This window comes from Gopherus evgoodei, unplaced genomic scaffold (genome assembly GCF_007399415.2).
Source record: "Gopherus evgoodei ecotype Sinaloan lineage unplaced genomic scaffold, rGopEvg1_v1.p scaffold_33_arrow_ctg1, whole genome shotgun sequence".
In the NCBI taxonomy this organism is placed as follows: Eukaryota; Metazoa; Chordata; order Testudines; family Testudinidae; genus Gopherus; species Gopherus evgoodei.
In genome coordinates, this window is record NW_022060005.1 from 535,457 (window position 1) to 549,476 (window position 14,020).

The 14,020-nt window shown below is 42.4% G+C and overlaps 1 protein-coding gene across 1 annotated transcript; it reads right to left on the minus strand.

Moving 5' to 3' along the window:
- Positions 1-12,763: 12,763 nt before the first annotated feature.
- LOC115641068 (olfactory receptor 1052-like) lies at positions 12,764-13,735 on the minus strand. Its single transcript, XM_030544180.1, has one exon. The coding sequence runs from the start codon at positions 13,733-13,735 to the stop codon at positions 12,764-12,766; it is 972 nt and encodes a 323-aa protein (XP_030400040.1).
- Positions 13,736-14,020: the final 285 nt, after the last annotated feature.

Sequence of the window (14,020 nt, forward strand, 5' to 3'; positions counted from 1 at the left end):
TTGGCTGGAAACTTCCTGATTGTTGTGCTAGTTGTGGCTGATCAGCACTTTCACACCCCCATGTACTTCTTCCTGGGGAATTGTCTCGCTTGTTGGCCTGCTATACATCCACCTTCCTGCCCAGATTACTGGCCATCCTCCTAACTGGAGACAAGACCATTTCTGTTGGTGGCTGCATCACACAATGTTACTTTATTGGCTTCCTTGCAGGCACCGAGTGTTATCTCCTGGCAGTGATGTCTTATGATTGGTACCTGGCGATATGCAAACCACTGCATTATGCAACCTTTATGAATGGCAGTTCCTGCCTCTAGTTAGCTGCTGGGTCTTTGATAAGTGCATTGCTAGCTAATTCCATAGTAACTCTTATGATATTAAAATTAACTTTCTGCGGCCAAAATGAAATTGATCATTTTTTCTGTGAAATTACACAAATAATAAATCTCTACTGCAACGACATCTGCCAGATGGAGCTTTTAATTACCATTCTGTGTGCTTTATTCACCCTGCCTCCATTTGCTTTAACTGGGACATTCTACCTGCATATCATCTCCACCATTTTCTGAATCCCTTCCACCACCGGGAGGCAAAAGGCATTTTCTACCTGCTCCTCTCATCTCATCATGGTAACAATTTTCTATGGGACCCTGATCATTGTGTATCTGCTACCAAAAACCAACACACACCGAGACCTCAACAAAGTGTTCTCTGTCTTCTACACAATTCTGACTCCTATGGCCAATCCCTTTATATACAGCCTGAGAAACAAAGAGTGAAAAAGTCTCTGAGAAAAAAAATGCCAGTAAAATGTGTAAATTAATATCTCATGATTTTTAAGCTAATGTCATCATTTTTCCACACCTGTCTCATTAAGTTTGCACATGTGGGGATAAATTTATAGGCTTGTTTTTGGATACGTCTACCCTGCAATCATGGGGTGTGATTTCAGCTGGTGTAGACAGTCCCCAGTGAGCTTTACTGTAGCTACCAAGTACTGGAGCATTAAAGCTGCAGCAGCACATGCTTCAGATGAGACTAGCCATGAAACTACATTCACAGGATTCCGAGTGAGCTGCTACAGCCCAGGCTCAAGCACAGGCTGCTGCAGCTCCATAGCTCCGGTACCTGAGCTAGCTAGATTAAAGCTGACTCAGGTGTGTCTGTGCGAGCTGCAGTAACATCACGCAATTGCACTGCAGACATACCCCTAACTGCAACACTAGCTTGAGGCCCAACTTGAGTTTAACTCGAGCTGTGACTTTTGTCTTTTATATTGATATATATATAGACACAATAATAAGCCAATCAATTATGTGTTTTGGGTGTTTTTACGGTACCCTGGATTTCTTAACAATTTAAGGCAGAGCAGTTTCGTTGGGTTGTCTTTTGTATTCTGGTCAATTTGTTTAGGTAAAACTCTTAAAAGCAAGCTAATACAATTTTTGAAAGAGCTCCAAAGCTATAACATGTCTTTTTATGTTTTATTTTATTCTTGTACAAATCTTCTTTACATGTGGGTTTGTACAATATTGCTATATACTGGAAACTTATGTCTTCAAAATTTACATTCATGTAAGCTAGAGATGACATTACAATGACTATCTCCTCACTTCAGCTTTCAGTGGCAATGGTTCCAAGGTGAAAAATCCAGATACAGGGTCTGGGGACATTCAAATGAAAGAAAATGTTTTGAGACCTTCCAGCAAGCTGACCATTGGATCTAACTCGCTAGGGCTCTCCGGCTGCTGCATGCGCCTCCTTGAAAGACATGGTTAAGCCAACCTAAGCCCCCATGTAGTGTGATAGACCCAGGCCAGTTGGGAACAGCAGAGTAGTGGAAGAGAGATATACAGGCCACTGAATAAGCATTTTTCTGTTCCCCGAGTGAACAGAGCAGGGACTGCTCCAGGCCAGTGAGAACACCACACTCCAATTAACCTGCTAAGAGTCAAGTGAGGCTGTTAAGCACCTGACTCTAATTAAGGCCCCTCTAGTTCTTTAAAAGGGTTCACTCCAGTCAAGTCAAAGGGAGCCAGAGGAGAGGAAGTGCATGTGAGCATGGAAGGAACTGAGAACCAGAGGCAAGCAAGAGGCTGAGAGTGAGAAGGCATACTGGTGGAGGACTGAGAAATACAAGCATTATCAGAGATCAGGAGGAAGTCTCTGTGGTGAGGACAAAGAAGGTGTTGGGAGGAGGCCATGGGGAAGTAGCCTAGGGAGTTGTAGCTGTTGTGAAACTGTACCAGGAGGCACTCTAGACAGCTCCAATACATAGGGCCCTGGGCTGGAACCCGGAGTAGAGGGCAGGCCCAGATTCCTCCCAAACCTCCCAACTCCTGATCAAAAACAGGAAGAATTGAGCTGGACTGTGGCTTCTACCAGAGGGGAAGTCTCTTGGCTGTTTCCTCTCACAATTATGGACCAGTCATGGAGATATGATCTTGCACACTGACTCACACAAGGAGTCCATACTTATCTTTGTGTGCCTGTTGAATTCATGCATACCAGAATCATAACTCCCTGAAAGCAAGTGCGGAGTCTGGGTGTTGCCTGCCTCTGGCCACCTGACACATTTTGGAGGAAAATTGGAACACCAAGCCAAAGCCTTAAAATACACTGCACACCTTGCTCCCACCCTAAGATCTGAAGAACAATGTGTTTCCTCCCTGACCATGGATTACTTATTCTTGGCATCTGGGTGACTTTGCAAGTAAATACCTTAATTAGTTCATGAGAATAAAATAATTAAGAATGAGCTCTATTTTAAATTTAGCTTCTGCCATTTCCTTGCTTTCTGCCAAGTAATCTTAAAACTGGAATAAACATACTCTTCCCACTTTTCAGAGCATTAATCCTCATTTCAAATTAGTGTGTAGGCTACATTTGAAGATATTAGGATTTAATGAAGCTAAATTGTTAAGAAAAGTTGTGTCTAATCATTAGATTAAAAATACATTATGTAAATGGCCTAGTCAGTAGGTCAGGTCAGTCTAAACTTGGGCCATGGTGACATCGGAGGCAACTCAACCAATCCTCAGTCTTCGTCTCCTGATAATTTGCACACTACACTTCTATTAGGTGAAATAACTCCAAGGGAAGGTAACTGTATGTGGGCCAAGAGTTCTCATTGATGGCTTGTCCCCCACTGGTATTATTCAAGGCTCCACGGCCACAAGCTACCTGCTCCTGTGCTTCATTAGAGTGGTGGTGGTTCTCTATTACGCTGTGCAAGAACCAGCCAAGGAAAGGATTTTTGACTCAAGAAGGCACAGTTCCTTCCTCTCTGCCATCTCTTGCTCTCTGGCAACAGTAATTTGCTGCTGGCCAGGTCATTGGGGCAGGAAATTAAAATTCTGTCATTCCCTGATTCTTCTTGGCCACAGCTTGTTAAACTCGTCCACATCCTTCTTAAAGTGTAGTGCCCAAATCTGGACACAATTCTCCATCTCAGTCCTCATTGGCGCCAAAAAGAGTGGAAAAATTACCTCTCATGTCTTCTATATGATGATCCTCTTAATACACCTGTTACAAGGTAAAAATGTTTATAATAATTTATGACTCTTATATTTCCCCTATATTTGTCATGGCTATTCACTGAGGGAAAAACGATTAGGTTTGCTCTCAGGGTAGCCCAAAAGACATGGATGTGTGTGTCCCCTCCCTGTCTGAGTGCAATGAAGAGTCATTAAGGAACTAGTTAAAAAATACCTGGATCAATAAGGTGGCCAGAGAGACAATGCCAGCTCCAATGACTCATACAATTCTAAACCTGTTCTCCCAAGTGCTTGCAACCTCTTTCAGTTTGGTGTCACCTGCAAATATTTTAACAATTAGCATATAAGATAGATATGTATAGGGTAGATAGAACTAGCTAGCTAGCTACCAAAGATATTACATTCAGAATCATCTGTAATAAAATCTGAGGAATCTCCCTCTTGACCTAAAGGAATAACATTTTTGCACGTCAATTATCGGCAGGCTGCTATACTTGCTTTGTTCAGACTCTGGAGGGAGACAGGATCTTCTGCATATAGATGGTGCAGATTTACACTAGGATACCACATTCAATGAACTGCTGAGGTCTTACTGATCCACCAAAGCAGAGAGATGGGAGCCAGCATGGTTGTAGCATGCATGACATTTCTGATGACACAGCTATGGGATAAGTTTCTAGAGATGAGTGATGTCACCCCTGTGCTATAAATCTATTTTAATTAGATGTGGGGGGTATGGATTAGGACAGGGGTCAAAAATCAATTGTCTGTTAATCCTTGTGCCTCCTCATGACTCATGTGAGTAGCCCCATTAACGTCACTGGAATTTTGTCTGAGTAAGAATTCAGTAAGTACCCCAATGTTTGATATTTACTCTTTCAAGGATTTGGAGTTGCCATACATGGCTGTTCTGGAGAGTGTAGTTCCAGGCTATGGCAGAATTGAGGCAGAGTAAAGACTGGCTGCTAAACAGGACCAGTCCCTATTATGGAGTGTGATATATAGGAATGGACAGGGGGCGTGGAGGAAACAGCCCAGCTCCACTCAGGGACCATGTTCTTCCTATCTGCCACAGTGTACAATGTGGCTTGAACTATTGATGCATTGTGGTGGGAAAATTGCACCCTACAATTGGCTGGGAGATGACAGCAGAGAGAAGATATTCAGCATTCAGGGAGAGGAAGATAGAGAAGGAAACAAGCTTCTTTCTCTCCAGAATGTAAGAAGATTGAGGGAGATCCTGAAATGATGAAGAAGAGAAGTAAAAGATGAGAAGTGATGATGATCTAACTCCATAATAGAGTCATAGACTTTAAATTCAGAAGGGACCATCGTGATTATCTAGTCTGGCCTCCTGCACATCATAAGACACAGAACCTCGCCCACTCCCTCCTTTAACAGACCTATAACACCTGACTGAGTTATTTACATCCTCAAATCGTGATTTAAAGACTTCAGGTGGCCTGATTCTCTTTACAATCCCACCAGTGTAAATTAGAAATTATTTGATTATAAATAGGTGTTACAAAGTGGGGAATCAGGACCACTAACTCAGTGAAGAATTAACCATGTTACCATTAACTGATGGCAAAATTCCCTTGTGTAATGGATAGATTGTATGAGCCCAGATCCTCTGCTGGTGTGAACTGGAGTAGATCCATTAAAAAACTGCCCTACAATCTGGAGATCTGACCCTGGAACTTCCATCACTGTTCTATGGATGCCCCAGCAGGGCAGGCCTGATCAATAAATCTCATGGTTATTTACTTCACTATCAAATCTCATCACAATGCTGTTGACTAAAGCTTTTCCAGGTGATTTCTTTTCATGTGTGTATGTGTTGGAAAAAATGTAAAGTAACAAACAGGCCCGTCATTGCTCTCTCTGGCCCAGTGACTGTTCCATTGTGGATACATATTTATACAGTCCTTGGGCCAAAGTGAGAGAGACTGACAGTCAGAATGATTCTGTAGTCCAGGAAGGTGGAAGACCTAGGGTCCAGTTCCCCTGCTCCAATGACTTTTTTCATTATTTATCCACAGTTGAACAGCTTCAACAGTAGAGACTGAGGCTGGGATACCCCATTCAAATGCTTTCTTCCACCTCTGGCAGAGAGTGGGATATTGAAGCTGTGTCTCTGACTATCTTGGCTAATAGTCATTTATGGACCTATCCTCCATGAGCTTATCTGATTCTTTTTTAACCCAGTTACAGTTTTGACCTTCACAACATCCACTGGCAATGAGTTCCACAGGTTGACTGTGCGTTAAGCGGAGAAGTACTTCCTCTTGTTTCATTTAAACCTGTTGCCTATTATTTTCATTGGGTTACCCCTGATTTTCCCTCTATGTGAAGGGGCAAATAACATTTCTCTATTCAGTTTCTCCACTCCAGTCATTATTTTATAGACATCTATCCTATCCCCCCTTAGTCATCTCTTTTCCAAGCTGAATAGTCCCAGTCTTTTTTAATTCTTCCTCATATGGAAGCTGTTCCATACCCATAATCATTTCTGTTGCCATTCTCTGTACCTTTTCTATGTCCTCATTCTTCTTTATGGATTGGAATTCCCAGCTGGACTACATCTCCCATGATCCACCATGCCAAGGGAGTTCCATGATGCACTAGCTCACTTTACCGAGAGGCGAGACCATGGTGCCTCATAGGAGATGTAGTCTGTCCAATAAGTTCAGTCTGTAGAGACGAACAGGAACATGAGGCACCTGAACTACAATTCCCAGGAGGCTCCATGATATCATTTCTGAATTGAAATGTCTCAGTTTTTGATTTTTCATTGAAAAGTCAACATTTTCCACAGGGGTAAAAAATCCAACCAACTCTAACCCCCACCAATGGGAACCTCTCAAGATGAAAGTATACTTGGATTTCTATAGTCCAGGCACCATTTCTCCTCCCTCCCAGTTCTCTTCTCCATTGCTGTGATAAGTTTCACACCCTTAGCTTTGAAAACTATAAGGGCCTGTGATACAGCAGAAGAGTGATAGATAGGAGATGTGTAAGCCCCAGGATGGTCAGAGCCTTGTTCCCTGTAGACGGAGGAGAGGTTATTATGAGTTAATGAGAGCACATGGAGCCAATTAAGGCCCTGCCAGACACCTGATAAAACCTCTGCTTCAGTCAAACAGGGAAGTTTGGAGGAGAGCCGAAGAGAGTTTGGAGAAGTGATGTTGTGGGCCAGAAGACAAGAACACTAGGTAAAAGGAAACCCTGCTCACGCAGAACAAAGGGACTCCCCAGACGCAAGAGGTTGGGAGAAATCCTACTCAAGTGGAGAGAGGGTGGGAAGCCCAACAAACTGAAGGGGCAGAAAGGGAAGTAGCCCAGGGGAAGGAATCACAGTTTCAAGTTCTTTGCTGCTATCCCTAGGGCCCCTGGCTCAGACCTGGAGTAGAAGGCAGGCCCAGATCCCTCCCTCTCCTTCCCCCTTCTCTGGGACACTAGCGAGGCAGTTAATGCCCAAGAAAAGGAGTGAGAGATGATGCCCTGACCACTCCTTAAGAAGAAAAAAGCACAGGACACACCACAACAGTGCTGGCAATTTGCCACAGGGCCATATCCTGTTGTGCAGTTTAAATGCAGCGTAACTACATTGTCCTCATGGTTGTTTACTCCTGAGTGACCCCACTAATAAGAATCGGGTGGTCCCAAATGCAGTAGACACTTAGAAGGTCAGACTAGATCATGATGGCCCCTTCTGGCCTTGAATTCTGCGAATCTATGAATCTTTGAATCAGTCAGTTTAAGCTACTGCAGAAAGGCTTACAAGAAACCATGGCCCAGAGTTTTCTCTGCTATAACTCCCCAAAGTTGATGGAGTTATACCCAGTAGGAAGTTAGCTCCTATGTCTATTATTGTCCCGTGCTGTGAACATAAAAGTGTATACAGGGTGGGGAAGTGTCTGCTATAAGCACACATCTCATTATGGGACCCCAGAGACATTTCCCCCAAGGCCCTTTGAAGGCTATATGGCAACAGTTATCTCCAGGGGTGTACTTCATTCACTCCATGCAGGTGGATTATGGAGGAGAATAGGCACTCTTGTTTGCATGTATGTAGCATGGTTTGTGCAGTTAAATTACTTCTGTTGGGGTTTGTTCCCTCATATATTGGTCCACAACATCATATCAGCCTTGGGATACAAGGGCATGTTTATGCCACCATTATTTCCTTCTTAGCAAATAGCATGAAGCCAGAGGAAGAATGAGACTGTCACAAATGGAGAGCAAGATGCCTGTTTAAGCATGGTATGATTCCCTCAGACTTTTGAACATACAATATCTTTAGCTCCACTTTAATAGATTTAGCTTGATTTCTTTTGAACAGAAAAAAAGCCCTCCCCTCCAATAGATAACATACTGCTAGGCATCCCAGAAATGATAGATAGATAGATAGATAGATAGATAGATAGATAGATAGATAGATATGCAGGGGAAATTCAGAGATTCTGAACTCCCTCAATTCTGCGTTGCTGAGTCTGAAAGGGTGTGTGATGTTTGTATCTGTTGAAGTTGGAGTTGCTAAGCAGTACTCAGGATTGTTACTGAAATAAGATATTGGACCAGTTTCTGACCTCACTTACACCAGTGTAAACCCCAAACTTCTCTAGTGACTCCAGGTTTACACTGGTGTTTCTGAGAACAGAAGGCAGCCCTTTAACACTTACAACCATGGTGTGGCATATGAGAACCTCTGGGCGGCAAGCAATCTCAGATATTTCCTACTCATAGTCTTCATAACTTTTGTTCATTTTCTAATTCTATGCACTACCTTATTATTATTTCGATTCAGTTATTAGTTCTGCTATTATTATTGGCCCAAGTCCTGCCACCCGTACTTACATTTTGGCACCCTTAATTAGTCCTTAAGAAAGGACTGGGTAAAGACCACAGGCTTTGGCAATTTATTTTTGAACACCTTGTCATCCCCTTGCAAACTGAAGGACCATAAGAAGTAATGAACTCTAGGTTCTTTAAATGATTCCAGCTAGAACTAGTTTTCCCACCCACAGTAGGGCCATGTACTGATGTTTCAATGTGGTGAAAGAGTGTCACAGATAGATCTAGCCATCCATCTAACTATCTGTCATGTATCTATGAATCCTCCAGGCATTTACCCACATTCATTTAGTTTTTGAGAACCTTACAAAAATTAATAATAAACAGGGGAGGGGGAGGCATGTGGTTAGTGGGTTCCATTAGAGCATTAGAGATTACTGGAAACTTTCCATCAAAACAATCCTGGATGAGGAACAGAAAATAGTTTAGGTGATTCTTCTCAGGTTTCCCGTTGGCTGTATGCAGCTGTTTGAAGGATTGCATTCAGGAGTTGAATATAAGGAGATATCCAGGGTTTAAAGTCTTATAGAGTATTTCCCAAAGCCCCCATATCCCCCTCCCCCACAGTAGTCTATTAAAACTCCAAGGTGTTTGAAAATATTTACTAGAGCTCAGCTCTGGACAGCTCTAGATTAATTTAAGACCAGGAGATATCTGTATGTATGACTCCTACTGTTCTCGTTCTTGTTATTATACCAGTCTCTTTATCCTTCCCTCTGCAGAGAGAAAATGCTATTCCCATAGAAATCATGGCCAATCAAACCATCATGAATGAATTCTTTCTAATGGCATTCTCTGATGTTCAGAAGCTGCAGCTTTTACACTTTGTGGTGTTTCTGTTTATTTACATTGTATCCTTGTCAGGGAATCTTAGCATTATCATGGCAATAACCCTTGAATGCCACCTTCACACCCCCATGTACTCCTTCCTGAGAAATCTATCCTTCTTGGATATTTGCTTCATTTCAGTCACAGTACCCAAGTCCTTCATCAACTCCCTCATGAACAGCTCATCCATTTCTTTCCAGGGATGTGTTGCACAGCTATTTCTATTTATGTCATTCTTAGCTACAGAGCTATTCCTCCTCACAATCATGGCTTTTGACCGATACGTTGCCATCTGCAATCCTCTCCACTACGCAATGATCATAAACAAAAGGAGGTGTGTTAAGTTAGCCTGTGGGTCATGGGTGGGTGGTGGTCTCTATTCTGCTTTGCACACTGCTAACACATTTTCATCCCCCTTCTGTAGGTCCATTATCAACCAGTTCTTCTGTGACATCCAGCCATTGCTGAGGATCTCGTGCTCTGAATCCCACACTGGTGAAATTGCACTGATCGTCTTTGGTGTGTGTTTAGCTTCAAGCTGTTTTGCTTTAATAACGTTGTCGTATGTTCAGATCTTCTCAACAGTGCAGAAAATCCCTTCCATGGAAGGTCGCCGTAAAACTATCTCCACTTGCCTACCCCACCTCACTGTCATTGTATTATTCCTCACCAGTGGCATGTTTTCGTACATGGCACCAACCTCCGACTCTGCTCTGGAGCAGCATCTGGTGGCTGCATTTTATTCAGTGGTGCCACCCTTGATTAATCCCATCATCTACAGCCTGAGGAACCAGGAGATAAAAACCGCCCTGAGAAAAGTTGTGGGCAGGAAGCTTTTCCCTTTGATTTGTGAAGGATTTAAAATATAAACTCATTCCTGGTAAAGTTTGTGGATGACACAAAAATATTTTTTTAAACTCTTCTCTGCTGTGATGCCAGCAAAAATACCCTGACAATGGTTAGGCAACTGTGTCACTGGACACACTGTTCTTCATGTTGACCAGTTACATTTAATTGTTTCCTTCTACTCTCCTCTTCTGTTTGTCTGTTCCCCTGTTGTCTGTAGTTTTATTTTTAGATGGCTAGCTGTTTGGGGCAGGGATTGTCCCATTGTTATGTGTTTGTACAACACCCAGCACAACAGAGTCATCGCTTCTAGGTGCTACCATAAGATAAACAAGAACAACAGCCATAATTATAATGATAAATCGGTGGGTTGGTTAATAACGATTAGGATAATTAATTGTTATAGAGTGATTTGTATTGCTTGATAAGATAGTTACAATCATACAGAAAGGGAGAGATTTTCAAAGGTGCCTAAAGAATTTGTGTGCCACATTCTCATGAATTGTTATGGGTACTGGGTGTCCTTTAGGTTGCTTTGCAAATCTCAGCCCACATGTTTAATAAAGCTGAATAAAAGCCATATTGTTAGGATGGGTTTTCTAAAGGAAGATAAAGGGGTTAATTGCAGAACACCCATTGACTTCTAATGGCCATTGGGTTCTTTTGTGATAATTGGGCCTATGGAATAAGATGTCCACATAGAAAATACCCACTCATCCCACAGAGTAAGAAGGTGGAACCATAGAGATCAGAAGATATTTCCTATATTCCTTGCTCACTCAAATTTCCCATTGGCTAAGACTAGTGAGGAATTATTTACTATAATTTGTACCCAATGTTGCACCCACAAGCTTAATGGCCTTGGGCCCAATTTTTAGAGACATTTAGGCATCTAGTGGTATTTTCGTTAGCATCTCCCATTGAAATCAATGAGTTTTAGAAGTGTAGGTGCTTTTGAAAATCTCATTAGGTGCCTAAATACCTATGAAGATCTGGCCCCACTGGCCTTAGTAGAGTGTTTGGGAGACTGGAAATCTTTGAGTTGGATTCCCATCTCTTCTTATATGAATGAAGGTTTTACAGATGGGATATAATATTTGCCTCACATTGTACAGCATCGTGAGCTCTCCAGACAAAAGCAGGGATATTATCACTCCCCATTTTCAAATGAGGAACTTTAAACAGCAACTTTTCCACACTTTGTATGCTAAGCATAGGGACCAAAATATCTGCTGCGAGTCCTAAAGAAACAAAACCTGATTTTCAAAGTCACCAAACTCCTCAGCTTCCATTTACCAAGTCTGAACATTTTGGCTATAAACTTTGTGTCTCTAGCTCCCCACTTCTCTAATGGGAATGCTATATTTCCCCGTGACCTCGAATGTATCTGTTTGATATTCACTGAGGTTGTAGTTTTTGCAGGAGCCTAGGGGAATTAGGTCCCAATTCTCATTGGAAGTCTGAGCACGGGGCATCTAACTCTGTTAGGTTGCTATGGAAATCTCAGTAGGAGTGACCAATACTGAGGCAGCAGTAGGGGTTGTTATGGACTGAGCTCCTGCAGGCATTGGCGAATAGGGATATCCACATAATAAACTTCGCTGTTTGTGCAATGTTCTATAATCACATGGGCTCATTCTCTTCTCATTCACCTTGGTGCAAATCAGGAGTAACTCAGTGGGATTCAGTGGGGCTGATTCCCCTCTCACTCACCCTGGTGTAAATCAGGAATAACTCCATTTGAGTCAGTAGTGATTGATTCCCCTTTCACTCACCCAAATAGTAATCAGGAGTACCTCTCCTGAAATCAATGGCCAAATCAACCTCTCACTTATACTGGTGTAAATTATGAGTAACTCTAGTGAAGTCATCACAGTTACACTGGTGTAAAACTGAAATAAGTGAGACTATAACCAGACCGCATGGTGTGTGTGGGGGGTGGAATTTGCTTCTTCCTGACCCCGTAGGCAATTTTCGCACACCATGAGTGTTGGTTACCTGGATAATGTGATTATAGAGTCTGATACTCCTCCCACTCACACTACTGTTGCATTGATTCTGCCCACGTTAGCACCAATGTAATTCTACCGACAGGAAAGGAAGCCACTCAGATACCACCAATTTTAGATTCATTTCCAGCTACCCTGCTGCTATCTATCATAATATTTCCACACACCCTCATACAGTGGGAGCAAATCATAACTGTCCCTGTGATTTTACACTGATGTAAACCCACTAAAGTCAAAACCATTACATGCAAAGTGTTGTATCATGGCCAGTAAACTCAAAGTCCAGTCTGAATCTTAATGTATTACTCTTCACATGGCCACATGAGAGGGGAAGCTACTAGGATCCCTGCTTTGAAGAAAGGGAAGGTTACACAGCAAATCATTCTGATTTCTCATTTCTAGGAACCCATGGAAGTGTGAATGACAGCCTCAGATAGAAACAAAGAGAGCTATTCTGTGCTAAATAATAACAATAATAATAAATAATAAAACTCATTATGACAAACAAGCCCATTTTAATTGATATTCGCAGCAGAGAGAAACATGAATCAGGGATTGGTTGGCCCTGCTGCCCTTATTCAGACATGTAGCTCTTCCTCACACCAGGAGTCCAATTATATTTAATAGAACTGCTCTAATAGGTAAGGGCTGCTGGCTCTTGCAGTGATTCACAGCATCACCCCGTCAGATGAGCTCCCATTATCTTGATTTTATTGCAACGTACAATAATTACATACAAAATAGTTTGCTATTTGTCATGAAATTCATAATCTCGCTAACAGCTTTTCTCAAGGCCTCCTTGACCTCTTTGTTTCTCAGGCTGTAGATGAGGGGATTGACCAAGGGAGTCAGGACAGTGTAGAAGAGAGAGAACACTTTGTGCAGTTCTCTCAGTGTGTTGGTGTCTGGTAGCAGATAGACAAAGATTAGTGTCCCATGGTAGAATGTAACCACAATGAGGTGAGAGGAGAAGATTGAAAATGCCTTTTGCCTCCCGGTGGTGGAAGGAATTCTCTTGATGGTGGCGATGATACGCATGTAGGATGCCAGGGTTAATAGAATGGGGGGCAGTGTTAGTATGGAGGAGAACAGGAAGGTCACAAGAGCCATCAGGCTGGTGTCACTGCAGGACAGTTTTACTAATGTGTTGTAATCACAAAATAAATGGTCAATTTCACTGGGGCCACGAAAAATCATTTGTGATATCCAACATTCAGTGATGGTGCAAGCCACAAAACCACGTACCCAAGACCCAGTTGCCAGCCAGAAGCAGAGCCTGCAATTCACAAGGGCTGCATACTGCAGTGGTTTGCATATCACTAAATACAGATCATAAGACATCACTGATAAGAGACAGCATTTCACAGCTACCAGAGAACCAAAGAAATCAAGTTGTGCAATACAGACCTGGACAGAAATGGTTCTGTCTTCAGTTAGGAAACTGGCCAGCATCCTGGGCAGGATGGTTGAGGCACAGCAGGTATCCAAGCAGGACAAGTTCCCCAGGAAGAAGTACATGGGGGTGTGAAGGTACTGATCAGCCATAACTAGTGCAACGATGAGAATGTTCTCAGTCATAGACACAATGTAGATCACTAGAAACAGCAGGAAGAGAAGAATCTGCAGTTGGGGGAGATTCCTGAATCCTAGGAGGATGAATTCTGTGCTAAACATTTGATTTCTCCAGGCTGTATCTGCCATGGGCTCTATCAAGAAATGTAGTTAAATAAATAACGTATGAAATATGACATTAAAAAAGAATGTGGGGTTATGTGGTGTCATTTAATTATGTTGATGTTTAAATGTAGTCATGAATGAGCTTTGCAGGATCTTTGTTTTTCTATGCATCTTTTTCCTGCCAGTATCATGTTCATAGATACTGTAACCTCACACCCCCATCTGGGCTGGTACCATAATTATCCCCCATTATGTTGTGTAATATATTGCTATGGGTGAAATCTGGGAGTCAAGAAAGCAAGGTACTAT

Coding starts and splice junctions, on each gene's coding strand:
- LOC115641068 (XM_030544180.1), bottom strand. CDS start 13,735: ATGGCAGATACAGCCTGGAGAAATCAAATGTTTAGCACAGAATTCATC.